This window comes from Saccopteryx bilineata, chromosome 5 (genome assembly GCF_036850765.1).
Source record: "Saccopteryx bilineata isolate mSacBil1 chromosome 5, mSacBil1_pri_phased_curated, whole genome shotgun sequence".
Lineage (NCBI taxonomy): Eukaryota > Metazoa > Chordata > Mammalia > Chiroptera > Emballonuridae > Saccopteryx > Saccopteryx bilineata.
In genome coordinates, this window is record NC_089494.1 from 38,361,258 (window position 1) to 38,386,569 (window position 25,312).

The following is a 25,312-nucleotide window of genomic DNA, read 5'->3' on the forward strand; positions in this document are numbered from 1 at the left end:
ACGCTTTATTCACTGCACCACCATAGGTCAGGCTGCGCTTGGTTATTAGATAATACAGGTCAGGCTGCGCTTGGTTATTAGATAATACAGGTCATGGCCTCTGGACTTTTGTACTAGAGAAAGCAAACCCAAGATGTAGGTATTGGAGACAGAATGCTTGAATTTATATCCTGTCTCTACCACTTACTATGACTGAGGTTTGAACATAACTTGGGGAACTTCATGGGTCAAAAGGATGGCTAGATCAAGGCAACATTTGGGCACCTCACCAAAATACCATTTACATGCTACCATAATATCAACCCAGTTATATCCCAACCAAGATTCTGAATGTATGAACTGACCTATGGCATTCTGAAGAATAGTAAAGTGTTAAGTATGGGTTATTTCCATCAAAAGAAGTACTGCGGGGGGGGGGGGGGGGGGAGGATCTGGGTCTTAACTTGGCCACTCAAAAACTTTTTAAGTGAGGGAGATAAGACACTCCCACGTGTGCCCCACCAGGAACCAACAGACAACCCCAGAGCTATTAGCTCCTGAGGCTGTCTTGCTCTGAACAGCGGAGCCATCCTTAGTGCCTGGGGCTGACGCTTGAACCCATCGAAACACTGGCTGCTGGAGAGGAAGAGGGAGAGAAGCAGATGGTTGCTTCTGTGTGTCCTGACCAGGATGTCCATATGCCGGGCTCTTGCCCTATCCACTAAGCTAGCTGGCCAGGGCCAAAAAGACTGGCTTGAACCTGCAACTTCGGTGTATCAGGTCGATGGGTTACTAACCAACTGAGCTACCCAGCCAGGGCTAGTAGGGAATTCATTATTGAGGTCCCTTACTGATCTAAGGAAACAAAGTTAATAGCACAATAATTGGAAAGTAATGCAAGAGGGTTGTTGGGTATGGAGTGAAGGAAGGGAAGATCAACACTGAATAAAAGAAGACTGAATTTTGTCCAGATTTGTTTCTTTGGAAGTATTTTTAAGACATAAGTGCTATAATTAAACTTTACTATATCTATGTAAATATACATTCTGACAGATTTCAATAACCAAAATAACTACAAAAAATAAACAAATTAACTTTATTAAGTTACCACTTTAGTCCTTACATTGATTTGTTTACAAAAATATCAGTTTGAAATACATTATTGAAAGTGAGTACACACAATAAATAGAAAATACGGTGCATGGTGCTGGAGATATATCAACCAACTTATCTTCACCTATTGCTCACTGCTGTAGACACAATTTGATGCACAATCAGCATTATTGAAACAGCAGTCAAAATACCTGCGAGACGGATGCAAACTATATAAAAAAGCTCTGGACCACTCACCAAAAATTCAGTTTGTCAGGGAGCTAAATTCACTAAACCACCACTGAATTATCTCCTACTACCCATATGAACAATTTAAAAATAAAAGTGCCAAGGAACCTTCATTAACAGTACTTTTAAGTCAAGTTTTTACTGTTAAGTATGATGACTACTCAACTATCCTAACCCAATGAGGCAGGCCCTATGACAATAAGTTATAAATAGTCTGAATTTAATAACTTAAACGTGATATGGTTAATACATGAGTATCTCAACTAACCTCTTTCAGGTTAAGTGATAAAGTTAAAATTTCAATTTCTGCTCAGAAGAGTGGTATCAGTATTCTAGCAGTAGTGACGGCTTCCCATTATTGTAAATAGGCTAATGTACACATTACTTTGAATTATACTTGATTGAAATCTATGTACATGTGGTTCCATTTCAAGTGCAAATTTTCAATGGTGCAGGTTTATAATTAAAGCTGGGTTGAACAAATGCTTTCTGACTTCTGAAAGCAAATGATAAAAGCAGGTTCTAAAAGTGAATAAACTAAAGTTACAAATGGGTGACCAGTTCCAGTTCTTTTCTCCCCGTTATGTCTGATGAACTTCATGAAACATTAATTCCCGAGGTATGTTTGTTTCTGGACCGTATAGCTTACAGGCTCTTCTTTCAAAGGCGGCTACCATCTGCTTTACAACTTCGTCAAAAAACAAAGTGGCAAGCTGAGAGTGTAGAAGTGAGCGAAACTCAAAAGAAATCTGTAGGAAAATGTTAATAATTAATCGAGGAAGATTGTTCTTTTACTAAATCTCTACTTAGGGTAGTGGTGTTCACAATGTGAAGTGGACTACTTGGTCCAGTGTCTAAGGCAGAGCTATATGGGTCTAGCTAGATGAGATTTTAAATACATCTCAGAAAAGTGAGTCATATTTACTGCCAGCACAAATGTTGGCATAATAACAAGACCAATGTGTCTCATTTCAAGGCAGAGCCTGCTTTTATTGAGTTAAAAAAATGGAAAAAGGCTTTGCTTGAATACTACTACATTTTTTACTCTGGCTTCTTATTAATGGGTCCCTTTTAGATCCATCCTACATCACAATAGGAAATAACAAAGGGAAGTGATCCTTCTGATAGGTTATTCCCAAGAGAAGTAGCAGCAAGAAGATGAGACTGATTCACAAAACAGATGGGGCAGGTGGTTCAATATTAAAGTAGACAGTGATCTAGAACTTTATATCCCCTCAAGATAGAGTTCAAGGCAAGGTTTGAGAAGCAGCATTTTAAGGACCAATATCCACTGTTATTTTTTGCTAGACTTACAGTCTTTATTCCTTTTTTATTTTTATTTAGAAAATTAAATTTAATGAGTGACATTGATCAATAAGAATACAAAGATTTCAGGTAAACATTTCTATAGCATTTGAACTGTTGATTGTGTTATGTGCCCATCACCCAAACTCAAATCATTTTCCATTACTGTATATTTGTTCCTCTTTACTCCCCTCCCCCACCAAGCTTTAAAAGTTTTATTTTGAAATAATTTATGGTTTATAAAAAAGCTGCAAAAATAATACAAAGATTTCTCATATGCCTGCCACCCAGATTTCCCTGTTTTAATGTGTTCTATAACCACAGTGCCATTATTTTATTTTATTTTTTTGTATTTTTCCGAAGTTGGAAATGGGGAGGCAGTCAAACAAACTCCCACATGCGCCCGACCGGGATCCACCCGGCACGCTCACCAGGGGGCGATGCTATGCCCATCTGGGGCATCACTCTGTTGCAACCAGAGCCATTCTAGCGCCTGAGGCAGAGGCCACAGAGCCATCCTCAGCACCCGGGCCAATTTTGCTCCAATGGAGCCCTGGCTGCAGGAGGGGAAGAGAGAGACAGAGAAGAAGGAGAGGGGGATTCCTCTCCCTGGCTGGGAATCGATTCCTGTGTGCCCTGGCTGGGAATCGAACCCGGGACTCCTGCACACCAGGCTGACGCTCTACCACTGAGCCAACCGGCCAGGGCCCACAGTGCCATTATTAAAACCAGGAAATTAACAGAGGGAGTTGATACTACTAGATAATAATGCTATTATCTAATCTACACAAATCTCCCCACTGTCCCATTAATGTCCACTAATATATATATATATATTTTTAACAGAGACAGAGTCAGAGAGAGGGATAGATAGGGACAGACAGGAATGGAGAGAGATGAGAAGCATCAATCATCAGTTTTTTGTTGCGACACCTTAGTTGTTCATTGATTGCTTTCTCATATGTGCCTCGACTGTGGGCCTTCAGCAAGTAATCCCTTGCTCAAATAACCCCTTGCTCAAACCAGCAACTTTGGGTCCAAGCTGGTGAGCCTTGCTCAAACCAGATGAGCCCGTGCTCAAGCTGGCGACCTCAGAGTCTCGAACCTGGGTCCTCTGCATCCCAGTCCGATGCTCTATCCATTGCGCCACCGCCTGGTCAGGCAATGTCCACTAATATATATATATTTTTTTAATTTTTCTTTTATTAATTTTTAGACAGGAGAGAGAGTGAGAGAGAGAAAGAGAAGGGGGAGGGAGGAGCAGGAAGCATCAACTCCCATATGTGCCTTGACCAGGCGACCAGGGTTTTGAACTGGCGACCTCAGCATTTCCAGGTCGACGCTTTATCCACTGCGCCACCACAGGTCAGGCCTGTCCACTAACATTTTAATGAAAGCAATTCCAGACTGAAAATAGCATATAGGAATTTAATCAAAATTATGATCATTTCTTAAAACGTAATGCCTAAGTTGCAAATATAGAGAGCACATATATTCTCTCGGCAAAGAAAAAGCCAAAAGTGGCTTTAAATTTTCTATAGCTAAGGTGATGTGAATAAAAAAATACCTTAGTCCCAAGATATTAATAATATATTTGCATCATAAGATAGAGATGTGTAAATTTCATGTGGTGTGAACAAATCATTATTAAATTGGCAGTAAAGTCATAGCATGTGTCTTATAATCTATGGCCTAGTATAAACTGGAAAAGAGAAAAGGAATGATTATTCAAGGACTCCAGAAACAGCCTGACCAGGTGGTGGCGCAGTGGATAGGGCGTTGGACTGGGATGCGGAGGACCCAGGTTCCAGACCCTGAGGTGTCCAGCTTCAGTGCAGACTCATCTGGCTTGAGCAAAGCTCACCAGTTTGGACCCAAGTTCGCTGGCTTGAGCAAGGGGTTACTCGGTCTGCTGAAGGCCAACGGTCAAGGCACATATGAAAAAGCAATCAATGAACAACTAAGGTGTCGCAATGCGCAATAAAAAACTAATGATTGATGCTTCTAATCTCTCCGTTCCTGTCTGTCTGTTCCCGTCTATTCCTGACTCTGTCTCTGTAAAAAAAAAAAAAAAAAGACTCAAGAAACAAAATAGAAAGATTTATTAGTATTCTTTCTTATCAAGTTAGTATAAAAAAGGTATTGAATACTCAAAAATTGGAGACTTAAAAAAGGTATCTTTTAGTAACTGCTATATGAATAAGATTATTATTAATTATGGCATCTGGGTTCTAATAAATGGATTATTCCTCATTTACCAACTTTACCTGATTTTTGGAACAAATCAAGGGCTTTATAAGAGACTTACTGAGAAATCCAAGGTACAAGTTCTTGGGTAGCCAGGAAGACCTGGGCTAAAACGCCAAACAGTCTCCAAATGATTGAAAAGCTTCCCGTCCGTACAGGATGCCTAGAACAAAATGAAAATATTAAACTGCAATAAAACACCATTCAGATTGTCCAGAATCTGTATTGACGATGACTTCTTTGAAAAGTAAATATTTTTATATTCAGAACACAGGTGATAAAAACGTCTCATTTTTAGCTTGGTACAAGGAAGTGACCTCCTGCCAATATAAGCCGCTTCTTTTCCTCTGGGATCCTCAAGATTGCCAGTTCTCTTCCACTGCTATCACCCACTGTGCTACTTAAAGAGTTAGTTCTCTCCTCCAACAGCAAAACAGGGAGTGATTTTCTGGAAGTTTATTTCCAGCTCTGCCATATATAAGTGATCCTCAACAAGTTAATTCCCTGAATCATATTTCCTTAATCTGTAAAATGAGTATAATATCAATTTGATGCAGCACTATATGAGATGGCCAAAATATTTCTAAGGTTTCTAGCACAGACCCCTATGACAATTCTGTTTCTTCTTTCCTACCCAAAGATTCTTCTCTTTTCAATCACATTTCCTTAACTCATTACTCCTTCTTTCTTTTAGTGAGAGAGAGACAGACAGACAGAAAGGGAGAGAGTGAGAAGCAACAACTCGTAGTTGTGGCACTTGAGTTGTTCATTGATTGCTTTCTGTTTGTTTGTTTTTTTGTGAAAGGGACAGAGAGCAGGACAGATAGGGACAGACATACAGGAAGGGAGAGAGATGAGAAGCATCGATTCTTCATTGCAGCATCTTAGTTGTTCATTGATTGCTTTCTCATATGTGCCTTGACCGGGGGCTACAGCAGACCGAGTGACCCCTTGCTCAAGCCAGTGACAACCTTGGGCTCAAGCCCGCGACCTCAGGGTTTCAAACCTGGGTCCTCTGCGTCTCAATCCAATGCTCTATCCACTGTGCCACTGCCTGGTCAGGCACTGATTGCTTTCTTATATGAGCCTTGACAGGGAACTCCAGCTGAGCCAGTGACCCCTTGCTCAAGCTGGCGACCTTTGGGCTCAAGCCAGTGACCTTCGGATTCAAGCCAGCAACCTTTGGGCTCAAGCCAGTGACTATGGGGTTATGTCTACGATCCCATGCTCAAGCCCCTGACCTCAGGGTTTTGAACCTGGGTCCCCAGTGTTCCAAGTGGACGTTCTATCCACTGCGCCACCACCTGGTCAGGCCTACTCATTATTCTTTATTTCCAGTTTTTATGCAAGTCTGGCCATGACTCCTGTGCCTGATCCACTGCTTTCTGACCTCTAATCTCTTCAGTGCTTAGGTTTACTTTATATGTGTGTGTACACACTGATATACAATACTTACTGATAACGTGTAGAATATTTTATTTTCCATTCTATATCACTAAAAAAAATGCTGACTGAGACCCACCAAAAAGTTGCCTTCTGCAGTGTGAAAACTTTGAATGAAGTTCAGCTTCTTTATTTACTATCCTAAAATGCTATCTGGGCCTTATTATACTAGTAGACAACTGACCTCAAGAATATATATCACTTTTCCTCATCAGCAGACAATTTTGAAAATCCTATTTCAAAGTCTACACCCCCCTCCTCAATTAAACCTTAAGTTTTTAACTCTTGGCATATACTGGAGCCAATAAATGATTAAGTCCCTTTTCTCTTTGATAACTCATTCCCTTAAGAGTTTACACTGAGCCCTGGCTGGGTAGCTCAGTTGGCTGAGGCATTGTCCCAATATGCCAAGGTTGCAAGATTGATCCCTGGTCAGGGCACATGCAAGAATCAACCAATGAATGCATAAATAAAAAGTAGAACAACAAACTGAGGTTTCTCTCTCTCAAATAAAAAAAAAAAACTTACCCTTTTCCTCCCCTGATGCTATGCATTACAGATTAGCAAAATAAGGATTTGCATAAATAAATTCATTTCCCCCAAAGTAAACTGCCACTTTTTCTTTTCTAGTTACAGCCTCTCTAAACACAGTTTCTCTGATTATATCTGGATCTCTCCACAGATAGTTCAAATTGGGAGCCAAAGAGTTAAAAAAAAAAAAGCTATTTGCAGTTTATTACTCACTTCCTCTTCATCTAAACACTTTTAAATCAATTATCAGATGGGAACATGGTAGACTCATTACATAGGTCAACTACATTCATACCAACAATTATTTATAGAGAAATGCTCAGCCTGAATTGAAGAAAACTGCTGTAGATAAAGCATTCAACCAGGCTTGCCCGATCAAGGCACATATGAGAAGCAACTAGTAGGAATTGATGCTTCCCACTCCTCTCTACTCCCCTTTCTCTCTCTCTCTTTCTAAAAATCAACAAATAAAATCTAAGAAAGAAGAAATGCTCTATTTACATGTTTATAAAAATATTATTTTAATTTTAAATATGGAAACCAGTGAATGTCTTAAAATTGATTTAGACATTGTAAAAGAGCATTCATTAGAATATTACTTTTTTTTTAAATGTCTAATTTTTATTTTTTTATTTTTTTACAGAGAGAGAGAGATAGACAGGGACAGACAGAGAGAAACGGAGAGATGAGAAGCATCAATCATTAGTTTTTTGTTGCACATTGAGACATCTTAGTTGTTCATTGATTGCTTTCTCATATGTGCCTTGACCGTGGGCCTTCAGCAGAGTAACCCCTTGCTCGAGCCAGCGACCTTGGGTCAGCGACCTCCTGGTCAGGCTAGAATACTACTTTAATAGATGAATTTATCAGACTATGTTAAGTCACTGGGGAGAAGTGAAAATTTTCTTCAAAAGGTTGGGCTTAAATATATAGTTCAGCCTGACCAGGCAATGGCGCAGTGGATAGAGCATCAGACTGGGATGCCGAGGACCCAGGTTCGAGACCCCAAGGTTCCCAGCTTGAGCGCAGGCTCATCTGGTTTGAGCAAAAGCTCACCAGCTTGGACCCAAGGTCACTGGCTCGAGCAAGGGGTTACTCGGTCTGCTGAAGGCCCGTGGTCAAGGCACATATGAGAAAGCAATCAATGAACAACTAAGGTGTTGCAATGCACAACGAAAAACTAATGATTGATGCTTCTCATCTCGCCATTCCTATCTGTCTGTCCCTGTCTATCCCTCTCTCTGACTCTCTGTCTCTGTAAAAAAAAAAAAAAAAAAATTATGGTTCAATAATGAGCAGCTTATTCTTTTTTTTCCAGAGAAAGAGAGGAAGGAAGGGAGACAAAAAGCATCAACTCACAGTTGCGGCAGTTTTAGTTGTTTACTAATTGCTTTCTCATATGTGCCTTGATGGGGGGAGGCTCCAACTGAACCAGTGACCTCTTGCTCAAGACAGTGACTTTGAGCTCAAGCCAGTGGCCATGGGGTCATGTCTACGATCCCACACTCAAGGAGGATAAGCCAGCCACCTCAGGGTTTCAAACCTCGGTCTTCAGCATCTGAGGTCAACACTCTATCCACTGCACCACCACCTGGTCAGCTGGGCAGCTAGTTTTTAAGAGCATCAAAAGTCTGTATTAAAATCTTACTATTTCAGTTAACCAATTTTAAGATAATACATTCTACCTTTCTTACAATCACACAAGAAGCTTATAGGAAATTTAACAAAGTAGCTTAAATAGCTGCTGCTAAGACTCGATACAATATAGCTCCTTTCTCTGATTACTGTTTCACAAAATGTGGCAGTGTTGTACTTAAACTGATCATCTAGCCTCAGCACCCTCAAGTTTTTACTGGTATATATAGATATTTTTTATTTTTATTTTTTACGTGCACACACGTGTGCATGAGAGAGAGAAAGAGAGACAGAGAAAGGAAGGGAGAGAGATGAGAAGCATCAACTTGTAGTTGTGGCACTTAAGTTGTTTACTGATTGCTTCTCATACGTGCCTTCATGGGGATGAGGGAGTGAGCCACTGGGGGTGGGTGCTCAGGCAGAGCCAGCGACCCCTTGCTCAAGCCAGCAACTTTGGGCTCAAAGCCATAGCTTTGGGCAATGAGATCATGTCCATGATCCCATAATCAAGCTGGCAACCCTGTGCTAAAGCTGTGAGCCCATACTCAAGCTGGCAACCTTGGGGTTTTGAACCTGGGTCCTCAGCATCCTAGATCAACGCTCTACACATTGAGTCAGGCTTTACTCGTATGTTTTGGTAGGGACATTACTGCCAAAGACTTCATTCCCAACAGTAGGGATACCGAACACAGTAGAGGCGCTATGATGATGACTTCCAATTGGTTGTTCTGACTGAATTGCCCCAACCATAGAAACTATGCTGCCATCTAAAATGTTTATGTTATGGCCTGACCGGTAGCACAGTGGATAAAGCTGCGACCTGGGAAGCTGAGGACCCTGGTTCGAAACTCCAAGGTTGCTGGCTTGAGCATGGGCTCATCTAGCTTGAGCACAAGATCGACATGATCCCAAGGTTGCTGGCTGAAGCCCAAAGATCACTGGTTTGGGCAAGGGATCACTGATGTGTCTTGACACCTCCCCCCCTCAGTTAAGGTACATATGAGAAATAATCAATGAACTAATAGCTAAAGTCACACAACTACGAGTTGATGCTTCTCATGTCTCTCCCTTCCTAACTCTCTCAAGAAAAAAAGAAAATGTATCTGTTGTGAAGTAGGCAGTAAGATTCACTGAACTGTTTTATCTATTAAATCTGCACAAAACTTTCAAGGGCTTTAGGTCATTACAGATTCATGTAGCCTAACATATCATAACTGACAAATTAAGTCAAAGCACATTTGGGGAAGCTAATAATTCACAGAAAATGTCACATGGCTTCTGCTCCTCCCTTGGTTATTATTTTTATTGTATGTTACATATATGTATTAGGGATTAAAATAAAAAACCTGAACCAAGGGATAATTGAAAACTGAGCATATATAGTTATATATTAGTGTATTTAAAAAAAATAAATTAGCACATTAAGTGAGGCGGCTTATTTTAACGGAAAAAATAGTTTTGGAATCAAACTGTGAATTTGTGTAAGGCTCTTAATTTCTCATAGCTTCATAAAATTGAACTAGCAACAGTCATCTAATACATGTTATGATTTTTTTTTTCCTCATATCGTTTCATCCCTCCTCAACAGTGTTGAAAGCTTCCAAGACTTTATGAGAATCTCTAGGTCTGCAATAACCCAGGAACATAGTAATGAGATCTTCATAAAAAAGGAGCCTTCATTACTCTTATCATTGTAGTATTGGTAATGAGGATACAGAGATGAAAAAGAGGACTTCTCTTTCTCTCACATAGCTCAATCTTGTCAAGCAGAAATCTATATTAAGAAATAAATTATATTACAGAGTGGTAAAAGACAAAGCATGTAAAAAGTGTAGAGGAATTAGAGGTAGAACTGATTATATGAAAGTAAAGGGAGAAAGCATCATCAGAGAGCTGGAATTTGACAGATAAATAGGCAAGGAATTAAGTTCATTATAGGTAGAAGAGAGTGAATATGCAAAGGCATAGAGCCATTGAATAAGCACCGTATGGTACAGTCATGGAACTTTAAGATGTATGGTACTCCCGAACATTAAATGTAGTGTGGGTGCACGTATGTGTGTGGGGGAAGCAGCGTGCGGGTGTAGATGGGCCCATGAGCAGTGATAAAATAATTAACAACTCTGCTTGTATTAAGAAGCCAAGAAAGAAAAGAAAGTTGGGGAGAAAATGAGATTTTTTTTAAAGTTCTTTTCACAACATATTAAGTTAAAAGTTATATCAAGGCCCTGGCCGGTTGGCTCAGCGGTAGAGCGTCGGCCTGGCGTGCGGGGGACCCGGGTTCGATTCCCGGTCAGGGCACATAGGAGAAGCGCCCATTTGCTTCTCCACCCCTGCGCCCCCTCCTTCCTCTCTGTCTCTCTCTTCCCCTCCCACAGCCAAGGCTCCATCGGAGCAAAGATGGCCTGGGCGCTGGGGATGGCTCCTTGGCCTCTGCCCCAGGCGCTAGAGTGGCTCTGGTCGCGGCAGAGCGATGCCCCGGAGGGGCAGAGCATCGCTCCCTGGTGGGCAGAGCATTGCCCCTGGTGGGCATGCCGGGTGGATCCCGGTAGGGCGCATGCGGGAGTCTGCCTGACTGTCTCTCCCCGTTTCCAGCTTCAGGAAAAAAAAAAAAAAAAAAGTAATGGGTACTACTCTATGAAATTCTGCTTTTTTGTGCTGAATCTGGGTACCCTCTGCTGACAAGGGTAAGATGGTTAACACAATGTATGTAACAGCACCTGGCATTTCAGAACCTGGTAAAATGGCAGGACAACCACAACGTTTATACTCTCCACATTTATCTTTTCTAGCTTTCTTCATCCTATAACAACTTTCCCTTCCTTCACTTAAAAAAACAGTGCAAACTTTAACTTAAAAATATTTCTCACCCTGGCCAGTTGGCTCAGTGGTAGAGCATCGGCCTGGCGTGTGGAAGTCCCGGTTCGATTCCCAGCCAGGGCGCACAGGAGAGGCGCCCATCTGCTTCTCCACCCCTCCCCCTCCCCTTCCTCTCTGTCTCTCTCTTCCCCTCCCGCAGCCTAGGCTCCATTGGAGCAAAAGATGGCCCGGGCGCTGGGGATGGCTCCTTGGCCTCTGCTCCAGGCGCTAGAGTGGCTCTGGTCGCGACAGAGCAATGCCCTGGATGGGCAGAGCATCACCCCCCTGGTGGGCGTGCCGGGTGGATCCCGGTTGGGCGCATGCGGGAGTCTGTCTGACTACCTCCCCGTTTCTAGCTTCAGAAAAAATACAAAAAAAATAAAAAATAAAAAAAAAATTCTCACTTGAGTGGTCCAATATTTCCTGCAAGTCAGTAGTCTTCAACAAAAGGGGAAAAAAAAGCTTCTCAGTTCCTTATTCTAGTCAAATTTTTATATGGAAAGAATAATGATAATACTGTATAAAACAGGTAATAATACTAGTATGGTTTCTTCTCCCCCCTCCTCTTCTATTAGGTTAGGAAAATCTTTTTTTAAGTGATTACACTTTAACCCATTTTATATAATCAATACTTGGGGAATATTAAAAAAAAAAACAATTATTACCTTTACCAAATGTGGTTTCACCATGGTTACTACTGATGTGTAGCGCTCCAACACAGGTGGAAACCCAATTTCTAAACGTGTTTTGCAGTATCCGGATCTCTTTGATATTATTTCTGATTTTTTGCACCAAGGAACAAAATGCTTGTAATCTTCCATTCCTGATACAACATCATACATTTCCTGCATAGAGTAACTTTAAAAAAAAAGAAAAAAAGAACTGTTACCTGCATTTAGTTATATGGTATACATAAATTTTTAAAAAAAATGTATTTAAAATTATTTTATTTCATGTTGCAAAATATATGCCATTATCTGATATACATATACTTTAAACTGAATATAAATTAAAAAAAACCTTATTGCCAATATGGCAATAAATCATTTGGGACACATGTTGAATCATTCATACTCTGAAATGAATGACTTCAAAGTAACACAAAATAAAAGGGAGCTAAATGCATATATAGCAGAGGTCATAATCTGGCAGACCACATGTGAATGTGCTTGCAGACATAGTTTTTACTATTTTAATTAGTGACCAGCATTTAAAAATTGCGAGTTTGAGAGAAAACACCTAAATGTTTACCAGTTGGTAGGCATTAAATTCTGGTACACCTACACTGTGGAACTCTATCAGTTATTTAAAAGATCAACTTTATACTTTAGAGCAGAGAGGTTTACAATATATATAAATATATATATATATTTTTAAGAGAGACTGAGAGACAGAGGAAGGAAGAGAGATGAGAAGCATCAAATAGTAGATGTGACACTTTAGTTGTTCGTTGATTGCTTCTCCTAAGTGCCTTGACTGGGGGGCTCAAGCCAGGTCAGTGACCCCTTGCTCAAGCCAGAGACATCTGGGCTCGAGCCAGCGACGTTGGGCTCAAAGCCAGCAACCATGAGATCACGTCCATGATCCTGCGCTCAAGCCAGCGACCTCGGGGTTTCAAACCTGGGTCCTCTGCGTCCCAGTCCAATGCTCTATCAGCGCCACCACCTGGTCAGGCTGATTTAACGTTATTAAAAAAAAATTCCCACCAGGAGTTGCAGTGTTAAAAAAAAAAAGAAATAAAACACAATTCACCTCAAAATGATAAAGTAATTTAAACCACCACAATCTAAATTACAAAAGGGTATTTCTGAATATGACAGAATAGGTCTTTACATATGTGTAAATCAATTTTTATAATCATGAAATAAGGCCCACAGCAGAATGGCGGGAAGAAAAACCTACCTTCTCCAGGTTTTCATTTTGAAAGAAATGCCAAAAAAAGTCCCAGGAAGTTTGATACTTTGTAACATGGAAGCTAACTGCTATAAACGGTAGTCTACAAAGGTTAAAAACGTGGTGCAGCAAGTGGCCAAAGGAATGAACTTTGCAGCAGTCAGAAAAGACTTCAAATATCCACTCTAAAACAAACTAAGCCATGTGACCCTGGGTAGATTAACTTCTCAAATTCACTTTCTTCATCCATAACTGAAAAATACCCCTACTGTTTCTCTCTCTCTTTTTTTTTAAGGTTTCATTTATTCATTTTAGAGAGAGGAGAGAGAGATAGAGATAGAGAGAGAGAGAGAGAGAGAGAGAGAAGGGGGGAGGAGAAGGAAGCATCAACTCCCATGTATGCGTTGACCAGGCAAGCCCAAGGGTTTCAAACCAGAGACCTCAGTGTTCCAGATCAAAATTTTATCCACTGCACCACCACAGGTCAGGAGTGTTCTTTTGAAGGTTAAATGAAATAGTTTTGGCATAGTTTAAAATGCTTAATAAGCACTTAATAAATTGAAGCTATATCATCTTTATGGTAAATATGGGAAATAAAAGATATGATGATCATCGGATAAGATCAGTTCATAATAAAAGAATTTTAGTATGAGATGCTGGGCCTGTAGTGGCGCAGTGGATAAGGCATCAACCTGGAATGTTGAGGTTGCCGGTTTGAATCCCTGGGCTTGCCTGGTCAAGGCATATATAAGGAAGCAACTACTATGAGGAGATGCTTCCTGCTTCTCCCTCCTCTTTCTCCCCTCTTTCCAAAAACCAAAAAGTAAAATCTAAAACAAAAAAAAATTTTTTTAAGAATTTTAGTATGAGAGCCTGACTAGGCAGTGGCGCAGTGGATGGAGCGTCGGACTGGGACGCAGAGGACCCGGGTTCAAGGCCCCGAGGTCGCTGCTTGAGCGCGGGCTTATCTGGTTTGAGCAAAAGCTCACCAGCTTAAACACAGGGTCTCTGGCTTCAGCAAGGGGTCACTCGGTCTGCTGTGGCCCCACGGTCAAGGCACATATGAGAAAGCAATCAATGAACAACTAAGGAGCCACAACAAAGAATTGATGCTTCTCATCCCTCTTCTTTCCTATCTGTCTGTCCCTATCTATCCCTTTCTCTGTCTCCCTCTGTCTCTTTCACAAAAAAAATATAATTAAATTAAAAATTTTAAAAAAAAAGAAAGAATTTTAGTATGAGAAAAAAGAAGCACGTGAGAATAAATAAAATATGGTGGGGAGTCATGACACAATGTACATTATTATTTTGAGATTCAGTTTCCTTATCTCTAAAATGGGAATAACACCTAGTTCACATGCCTACTGTGAGAGTTAAATGAAACAATAAATATAAAGCACTCAGCAATGCCTGTCAAATGACAGGTGCACAGTGAAAGAAAGATATTAGTGATTCGAAAGTAAAGCAGACTTAAAAAAAAAGTAAAACAGATTATGTAACTCACTAATTCTTATCATTTTATTGTCATTTCTCTCTCTCTCTCTCGCTCGCTCGCTCTCTTTTTTGGACAGAGACAGAGTCAGAGAGAGGGACCCATAGGGAGACAGACAGGAAGGGGGAGAGATGAGAAGCATCAATTCTTCGTTGTGGCACCTTAGTAGTTCAATGATTGCTTTCTCATATGTGCCTTGACCAGAGCGCTACAGCAGAATGAGTGACCCCTTGCTCAAGCCAGTGACCATGGGGTCATGTCTATGATCCCATGCTCAAGCCAGCAACCCCACATTCAAGCCGGATGAACCCATGCTCAGGCTGGCAACCTCAGGGTCTCGAACCTGGGTTCTCTGGTCCCAGTCCAATGCTCTATCCACTGTGCCACTGCCTGGTCAGGCAAATCATTATCTCTTTTTAACAGATACCAGTTGTGGCAAAGATGTCTAGCCATCCAAAGACCTGCACTTCCTTTCGGTGGTGTTGATGGGAAAAAGTTGCCCACCATGGATTACAATTCCCAGTTCCTCTACCCTTGCATTTAGATAAGGTCACACACATGACTAGCTCTTGTATATCTTTTTAAGAGAGACAAGTGGATAAAATAGTTGTGGTACATGCAGGGTGGGGCAAAAGTAGGTTTACAGTTGTTCATATGGAAAATAATACAATAATTAACAAATAATACAAGAATACTGTAAACTTTCACATACTCATAATGAATCTAAAGAACAAAATAAACAAGGTACAACAAAATAAAAACGCACTCATAGATAGAGAGATCAGACTGATGGTTGCCAAAGGAGCAGGGGGTTGGGTGAAAAAGGTGAATGAATTAAGAACTACAAATTGGGCCCTGGTCAAATAGCTCGGTTGTTAGAGCATTGTCCAGAAGATCAGAGGTTGTTGCTGGTTTGATCCCCGGTCAGGGCACATACAGGAACACATTAATGTTCCTCTCTCTCTCTCTCTAAAATCAATAAAATAAACATTAATAAAAAAATTTAAAAACCCTATAAATTGTTAGTCACAAAACTGTCACAGGGTTGCAAAGTCCAGCACTGAAAATATAGTCAATAATATTGTAATAACTATGTATGGTGCCAGACAGGTACTTGAAATATTGGGGGGACCACTTTGTGAAGTATGTATATAACTGTCTAACCTTATGCTGTTGACCTGAAAGTAATAGAAAATAATACTGAATGCAAACTATAATTGAAAAATAAAATTAAAAATAAAGAAAAAGACTGATGACTAAGAAATCATAAAAGTAAAAGCTGGATAGAGTCTGGGTTTCTGAATCACTAAAGGATTGCTACCCATGGACTGGGAACACCCACTTGACCTTTACATAGGAAATAAACTTTTGGGTTTTATCTGTATAGGTCAGGGGTTGGGAACCTTTTTGGCTGAGAGAGCCATGAACACCACATATTTTAAAATGTAATTCCATGAGAGCCATACAACGACCCGTGTACGTTGCGCATTATCCAATAAAAATTTGGTGTTGTCCCGGAGGACAGCTGTGATTGGCTCCAGTCACCTGAAACCATGAACATGAGCGGTAGGAAATAAATGAATTGTAATACATGAGAATGTTTTATATATTTAATGTTATTATTATTTTTATTAAAGATTTGTCTGCGAGACAGATGCAGCCATCAAAAGAGCCACATCTGGCTCGTGAGCCATAGGTTCCCGACCCCTGGTATAGGTAGTAGTCACTGTTTAACTAGTACAGAGACTAGCCAGTAATAAGTGTAATTTAGTGACAAAGTTGAGTTAGCAGTAAGTCCTTTATTACAGAAAAATCAGAAAAAAAACCCTGAATAAAATGAATAAAATATACCTTTACAAGAATTCACATATTAATTTCATTGCCTGTAGTGAATTAAGACACCTTTAGAAAAGTTCCCCTGCGAAGGGATGCTGTATTTCTAATCTGGCAGAACTGCCGCGTCTCTGTCCTATGCTACACATACCCCTAGATCAGTGGCCAAACCTGGCCCAATGCCTGTTTCTGTAAATAAAGTTTTATCAGAACATAGTCATGCCCTTTCATTTATTACTTATTTTCTATGGCTACTTTTGGGCTACAATGAGTTAAGTGGCTGCAACAGGGACAGTATGGTTCAAAAAAAAAAAAAACCCTAACACATTTACTACCAGCCCCTTTATACAAGAGGTCTGCCAACCTCTAGATAGTAGGAGCCTCTTATTATATTTCTATGTATTCATCTATGTATGTGTGTATGTGAGGAAGCAATATAAACATATTTGGGCCTATATATTAGTAATGTTGCCACTATAGAAAAGAACAGTATGCTTGACCAGGCGGTGGTGCAGTGGGTAGAGTGTCAAACTGGGATGCCGAGGACCCAGGTTCGAGACCCCAAGGTCACCAGCTTGAGCCGGGTTCATTTGGTTTGAGCAAAGCTCACCAGCTTGGACCCAAGGTCGCTGGCTCGAGCAAGGGGTTACTCAGTCTGCTGAAGGCCCGTGGTCAAGGCACATATGAGAAAGCAATCAATGAACAATGAAAAACTGATGATTGATGATTCTCATCTCTCTCCATTTCTGTCTGTCTGTCCCTATCTCTATCCGTCTCTCTGACTCTCTCTCTGTAAAAAAAAAAAAAAAAAGAACAGTGTACAAAAATGTAGATCATGAACAGCTCAATTATTTCCTTTACATGTTAAGGTTTCAGTGTATCCTATAAAGTAACTACATAATTATATCCACACAACAAATATTTATAAAAAGCAAGGGCTATGGAAAGGTCAACCTAGAAAAACCAGAACTTAGTCTATAAGCAGAGTATCCAAAAAAGGAGACATGATACTCTCCAGAAAATTGTGAATGTGCTCTTTTAGTAGAACTATATATTATTATATACAAACCCTATAATTCTCCTCTCTGAATATTCCTTTCTTTTGTTTATTAATGGTGCAGCAATTTTGAAGAAAGTTCTTGCATATATCTCCTTAGGCAAAATTGAGGTATGTAGAGGAAGAGTTCTGCTCATCAGTATACCACAGGAATCGAAATATCTAAAAAGACAAAAATTATGTGATTTAGAATGACATTAAAAATTAAAAGGAAAATAATTAAAAAGAAACACAAATTTTAGAGATCGTAGCTATCACACTTCATTCAGAAGGCTCTGCAACTGGACAATATTCCTGAGACACACAAAAAACTTCTTAAGCACCTTTAAAAAAACTAAAATAACAGCTTATAGTTAGGGTTAGAAACTTCTGGTACAAAAGGGATCTCTCCAAAAATGTTGGTTTTCAGTCCGTTGTCATGTGTGACAACATAATCTTGCCATACACTTGTTAGAATATTCATCATATATTTTTTCATCTCATCTTATCTACCCAGGTTGTTTTCCCAGCTGGATCCACAGAGGTTCCTTAATTCTTTTTTTTTTTTTTTTTTTTGTATTTTTCTGAAGCTGGAAACGGGAAGAGACAGTCAGACTCCCGCATGCGCCCAACTGGGATCCACCCGGTACGCCCACCAGGGGCGACGCTCTGCCCCTCCGGGGCATCGCTCTGCCGCGACCAGAGCCACTCTAGCGCCTGGGGCAGAGGCCAAGGAGCCATCCCCAGCGCCCGGGCCATCTTTGCTCCAATGGAGCCTTGGCTGCGGGAGGGGAAGAGAGAGACAGAGAGGAAGGGGGGGGATGGAGAAGCAAATGGGCGCTTCTCCTATGTGCCCTGGCCGGGAATCGAACCCGGGTCCCCCGCACGCCAGGCCAACGATCTACCGCTGAGCCAACCGGCCAGGGCCAGGTCCCTTAATTCTTGATCTACTCTATTAAGAGTTGAAATTAGGTTCACTTTGAGATCTGGAGACCCTGTCAGAACCATTGCTCTGTCATCCTTCTACCTTCTGATCTGCATTTCTACACATGTATAAAAACATATGCCAAGCTAATTATTCTAAATTTTTTAATTTATTCATTTTAGAGAGTGGTGGGGGGGAAGGAAGAGTGGGAAGCATCAACTCCCATATGTACCTTGACCAGGCCAGAGGTTTCGAACTGGTGCCTCCTGCATTCCAGGTCAATGCTTTATCCACTGCGCCACCACAGGTCAGGCAAATGTTAATTGTTCTAGCAGGTGTCTGATATTCTCTTGTCTGCCTAAATATTTTTAGCCTTTCCTTATTAAGATTATTACTATTTTTACATTACTATTCATGCATTAGTTCACATACTTATCAATCTCCTCTCCTGTGCTAGGCAGTAGGGATATAATGGTGAATACAACAACATGATGGGGAGGAGGACTGGGGAAGGAGACTAAAGAGGGGCAAATATATAATGATGGAAAGTGATTTGACTTTGGGTGATGGGCACACAATACAAACACTTCAAATGATATAGAAATATTTATTTGAAACCTATGTACTTATGATTAGTGTCCCCCATTATGTTTAATATATATATATATTTTTTTTCTTTTCTGTATTTTTCTGAAGCCAGAAACGGGGAGAGACAGTCAGACAGACTCCCTCATGTGCCCGACCAGGATCCACCCGGCACGCCCACCAGGGGGCGACGCTCTGCCCACCAGGGGGCGATGCTCTGCCCCTCCGGGGCGTCGCTCTGTTGTGACCAGAGCCACTCTAGCGCCTGGGGCAGAGGCCAAGGAGCCATCCCCAGCGCCCGGGCCAACTTTGCTCCAATGGAGCCTCCGCTGCGGGAGGGGAAGAGAGAGACAGAGAGGAAGGAGAGGGGGAGGGGTGGAGAAGCAGATGGGCGCTTCTCCTGTGTGCCCTGGCCGGGAATCGAACCCAGGACTTCTGCACGCCAGGCCGACGCTCTACCACTGAGCCAACCAGCCAGGGCCAATATATATTTTTTAAATAAGTGAGAGGAGGGGAGGCCGAGACAGAATCCCATTAGTGCCCCTACTGGGATCTACCCAGCAAGCCCCCATGTGGTGATACTTTGTCCATCTGGGGTATTATATTGCTCCGTGCAATCAAGCTATTCTTAGCGCCTGAGGCTGAGGCCACAGAGACATCCTTAGCGCCCAGTGCCAACTCACTCCAATTGAGCCATGGCTGAGGAAGGTAAAGACAGAGAGGGAGAGGGAGAGAAGTGAGAGGGGGAGCAGTGAAGAAGCAACTAGTCGCTTTTCCTATGTGCTCTGCCTAGGAATTGAACCTGGGACATCCACACACAGGGTCAACGCTCTACCACTGAGCCAACTGGCCAGGGCCAAATTTAATATTCAAATTAAATTAAAAACAAACAAATATGAATTTTATGAAGATTACATTCTAGTGAGGACTCCAAAACTGAAATGGTGGTGGGGACATATAATTAGAATCTTGTTTAGATACAGTGGTCTAGGAAGCCTTCTGAGGTTAAATTTCAGCTGAGGCATAATAGATAAGAAGGCGTTAACCATGCAAAGAGAGAAAAAGGTAAACAGGTATATATATGTATGTAACAAATGTGTACACCTATACGTAAACACATATAATACAATACTATACTATACTTATATAAATGAAGAGGAGAGATATGTACATAGATAGGGGGCATTCCAGGCAGCAGCAAGTCCAGAAACTAAAAAGGTCTAACAGTGTAGCAGTAGTACAGCAAGCCAAAGGGAGAGTACCATGAAATAATGTTAGAAAGACAGGATGAAGCTATATCATGCTGGAAATTACTGGCTGGGATAAAGCAATTTGGTATTTATTCTTAATGAGAAGCTGTTAAAGAGGTCTAAGTAATAAAATGCTTGCTATTTCATTAAATCAAGCCTTCAAAATATTTTAAAAAGGGGAACAGTGACCTGGTGAAATCTCTTTATGTTATCAAATATAAAATTTGATTTTTTTTTAAATATTATTTATTTATTTATTTATTTATTTATTTACAGGGACAGAGAGAGAGAGTCAGAGAGAGGGATAGATAGGGACAAACAGGAACGGAGAGAGATGAGAAGCATAAATCATCAGTTTTTTGTTGCGACACCTTAGTTGTTCATTGATTGCTTTCTCATATGTGCCTTGACCGCGGGCCTTCAGCAGACCGAGCAACCCCTTGCTCGAGCCAGCGACCTTGGGTCCAAGCTGGTGAGCTTTTTTTGCTCAAGCCGGCGACCTTGGGGTTTTGAAACTGGGTCCTCAGCATCCCAGTCCAACTCTCTATTCACTGTGCCACCGCCTAGTCAGGCAAAAATTTTATTTCTATAAAATGATTTATATATACATAAAATTTCTTTAAGGACAATAACACCCTATAGTTTGGCTGGGGAAGGACAGAAAATCATGTTAAACAAAGAATGGTTGAAGAAATTGGGAATATAAGGGATGATACCTGAAAATAAGGCTCCAAAATGGAAAACAAAAGACAAGAGGGAGACAAATTTGGGCTCCATAACACAAGAAAAACTTTGAGCAATTGAAACCGTTTTAAAAATCGAATGGGTTAGGCTCTGGCTGGTTAGCTTCCTCAGTTAGAGCGTCATCTCAAAACAACAAGGTTGTAGGTTTGATCCCTAGTCAGGGCACACACAAGATGAAACCAACAAATACACAACTAAGTGGAACAACGAATGAATGCTTCCCTTCCCCCTACCTTCTCTCTTCTTTCTCTCTCTCCAAAAGAGAAGGAAAAGAATCAGCTAAAAAATAATATTAAGTCCTGAGCACGATAGCTCTTGGTTGGAGCATCATCCTGAAGCACAGAGGTTGTCGGTTTGAGCCCTAGCTAGGGCACAGACAAGAACAGCTAGATATTCTTGTCTCTCTTTCTCCCTGCCTCACTCTCTAAAATCAATAAAATAAAAGTTGATGGGCTTATTCCAGAGGAAATGGAGATTAATAAAAATGGTTAAGCTAAATGCTGCATAACCATTTGTTAAAATGTAATGGAAAAGAACCAAACATATGAACTATATGAACTTATTGACCCCTCTTAAGATTTTAGGAGTCTTATGTATCTAGTTGTACAAAACATTTCAAGAAATAATATAACAGGGAAAACAAGATTGCTTTGTGAATTGCAAGTTTTCTAGGATATCACAAGTAGTATCTGATTTTATAATAATGCTAAGAACATATTTCAAAGATATCTATCATATTCTTTTTTAATCAAGAGATTTCTGATAAATTTATCTCCTGGAGAGAATAAGGAAAAGACAAGATCCTTGCTTCTGGAAAGGTGAACTAAGTGTCTGGTTGATTAGGAAGTTTACTTTTCACTGTATATGGTTTTGAATTTTGCAATAGATTCATGTAATACCATTCCTTCATCCAGTCAAAAGAAATCCTTACACAATCCAACTATAATCATAAGGGAAATACCTGTGTTTAGAGCAATCTTATAGTTGTTTTTCTGATCAGTTTGCATACTATAGTTACAATGCCCTGGATAGCACATATATTTTCACATGCTATCAAGAATAATGTGTGTTGGTGGCGCAGTGGGTAAAGCATTGACCCGGAACAGTGAGGTTGCTGGTTTGAAACTCTGTGCTTGCCCAGTCAAGGCATATATGGGAGTTGATGCTTCCAGCTCCTCGCCCCCTCCTCCTCTCTTTTAATGAATAAATTTTTTAAAAAAATAAAAAAGAATAATGTGTCTTGGGCCCTGGCAGATTAACTAAGATTAAAAGCATCATCACAAAACAAGGTTGCAGGTTCAACCCCCAGTCAGGGCGCACATGGGAAGTAACCAAAAAAAATGCATGACTGAATGGAATAACAAATGCTTCCCTTTCCTTTCCCCTCTCTAAAAATCAATAAAAGTTAAGCCCTGGCTAGATAGCTGTTTGTTGGAGCGACGTCTCAGAGTGCAGAGGTTGCTGATTTGATTCTCAGATCAGGGCACATCTAGAAGCAGCTCAATGTTCCTGTCTCTCCCTCTCTGCTCTCTCTCTCAAAAAATAATAATAATAATAATGTGTCTTCAACAGCAAAATGAGGAGCCATTCTGTCATATATATGATTAAACCATAAAATTAAAACTGGACCAGGCCTAACCTGTGGTGGTACAGTGAATACAGCGGCGACCTGAAATTCTGGTCAAGGCACATATGGGAGTTGATGCTTCCTGCTCTTCCCCTCCTTCTCTCTCTCCTTACTAAACAAAACAAAACAAAACAAAACAAAACAGGGACCTGGCCAGTTGGCTCAGGGGTAGAGCGTCAGCCTGGCATGTGTAAGTCCCGGGTTCGATTCCTGACCAGGGCACACAGGAGAAGCGCCCATCTGCTTCTTCACCCCTCCCCTCTCCTGCCTCTCTGTCTCTCTCTTCCCCTCCCGCAGCCAAGGCTCCATGGGAGCAAAGTTGGCCCAGGCACCAAGGATGGCTCCATGGCCTCCACCTCAGGCGCTACAATAGCTCCAGCCTTAAGGGAGCATCACTCCCTAGTGCAGGGGTCCCCAAACTTTTTACACAGGGGCCAGTTCACTGTCCCTCAGACCGTTGGAGGGCCAGACTATAAAAAAAAAACTATGAACAAATCCCTATGTACACTGCAAATATCTTATTTTAAAGTAAAAAAACAAAACGGAAAAAAATACAATATTTAAAATAAAGAACAAGTAAATTTAAATCAACAAACTGACCAGTATTTCAATGGGAACTATGGGCCTGCTTTTGGCTAATGAGATGGTGGTGCCCCTTCCAGAAGAAGTGCAGCGGGGGCCTGATAAATGGCCTCAGGGGGCCACATAGTTTGGGGACCCCTGCCCTAGTGGGCATGCCGGGTGGATCCCAGTCCGGGGCATGCGGGAGTCTGTCGAACTGCCTCCCCGCTTCTAATTTAGGAAAAACAAAACAAAACAAAAATCCCAAGAAAAACAACAAAAAAACTGGACCAGATGGACAGCTTTTCTGTCACTAGTCTTGCAATATTACATCTCAAACACTAGATTATATGTAATACTCTATAATTACTATATTTATTATAATTACATATAATTGTATATGTAATCCATTAATATAATTGTAATAAACGGCCAGAATCTATGTTACTGTTTCTGAGTAACAATGAACTCTTTAACTCCCTCCATCTTCATTATCATAAACAATAGATATTTATCTTGAAATGTAAGCTTTAATCTTATCATTAAAACAATTGTATTTGTCTTCTTAAAAGGGACAGTTTTGTTTATTTGCAAGCCACCATTTTATAAGAGTAAAAGAAGCAGATCTAAAGCATGATAGGGTATGTTCTGCTTGGAGCTACTTCTTCAGGTAGTTTCAAAGCGAGAGTAAACAATACGAGATAATTTTCAGTTTCAACCACCATGTCTAAAAATACAAGTAGGCTGAGTTGTTGGCATTTAAAAACATTCTTCACAGAATCAAAATGTCCTGGAGCTCAACTACATGTGTGATTTCTCCCTCCATCCTGTACTGTTTACAACTGATTTCATTTGAAATAACTTTGTGGGTTTTTTTGAGCCGAATTGTAGTATCATTAGTAAAAAGAAACTAAGTGGTGGAAGTATGGAATTCTTCCTGTTCCACGTCCTTCTCCACCCTCACCCACCACAACGGAATCAAGCAGGAAAATCGAAGGCAGACTCTGGTTCAAGGTTACAGGACCTGTAAGTTACAGTGGAGTGGAAAAAAATCCAAGTCTCCTACGTCGGCTACATTTAGTTTTGCAAGAACCAAAGGGCGGGGGCAAAGACCTCGACCAGAAACTGAGAAAGCACGTCTGGTCATCTGGCACGCAGGAGAGACAGGCGAAGGGGGTTCACTGCCAGACACCAACTCCCGCAAGCCCAGCAGCCCCAACCCTCGTCCGCAAAGTTAAACCTTTCCAACAGCAGCAGCAGCCGCAGCAGCCGCAGCCATGGGGGAGGAGACCGGAAAAGCTCAAAGGCAGGGGAGGCTGAGTTGCTCTATCAGCTGCTTCCAAAGTTGCTTCGCTGAAGATTCACCGCCTCTCCCGAGGGCAGAGATACACAAACACAGCCGGGCGGCCGGGACAGGCTGGCGAGCCTCCCGTCCCGGGTGATGAACACGGCGTCCGAGTCCCTCCAATACAGAACGTAGGAAACCCTTTCTCTCCCGGTCTAGTGCCGCCTCATTTAATATAATCTCGGTCCTCCCAACTCAGCAGGCCCGGAAAACTACCACGGGCGGGGCCCCCTGTTGTGTATTACCTGACGTTCCGTGCAGGCCCCTGCGCCGAAATCGGGGCTCCAGCCCCCGCCGCCGACTTTGGACGACATCCCGAAACGGAGACCACTTTCCTCAGGGTCTTCTGACCGGCCCGAGCTGCCATGATCGTCTCTCTAAAGCCGGTAGCCACCTCCGGGACCAAACTTAAGGCACCGCCCATCTCCTGCGGGGCCAGTTCTCCCGGCTGCGGCGCCTTCCAGCCAATCGGCGGCCCTCTTAAGCCTCCAGGCCCGCCCCTTCTCCCTTCCGGATTGCACAAAGCTGACGCACGCTCCCACCACCTCACCGCCCGACTGTAAATGCTCTCGTCATCCAGGTGACCAATCAGAGGGGACGCCGGCCCGCCCGGACAGACCCGCCTCGGCTGGCCGGCCTCTGGGTCTCGCCGCGCGCTCCGGCGCCTCACGTTAATACTGG

At 41.6% G+C, this 25,312-nt stretch overlaps 1 protein-coding gene across 1 annotated transcript; it reads right to left on the minus strand.

Moving 5' to 3' along the window:
* Positions 1–1,052: 1,052 nt before the first annotated feature.
* On the minus strand, positions 1,053–25,209 carry COQ10B (coenzyme Q10B). Its single transcript, XM_066232750.1, has 5 exons — positions 24,877–25,209; positions 17,628–17,777; positions 12,006–12,198; positions 4,934–5,035; positions 1,053–2,069 (listed from the first exon to the last, which is right to left on the minus strand). The coding sequence occupies exons 1-5, from the start codon at positions 25,053–25,055 to the stop codon at positions 1,902–1,904; spliced, it is 792 nt and encodes a 263-aa protein (XP_066088847.1). The 5' UTR covers positions 25,056–25,209; the 3' UTR covers positions 1,053–1,901.
* Positions 25,210–25,312: the final 103 nt, after the last annotated feature.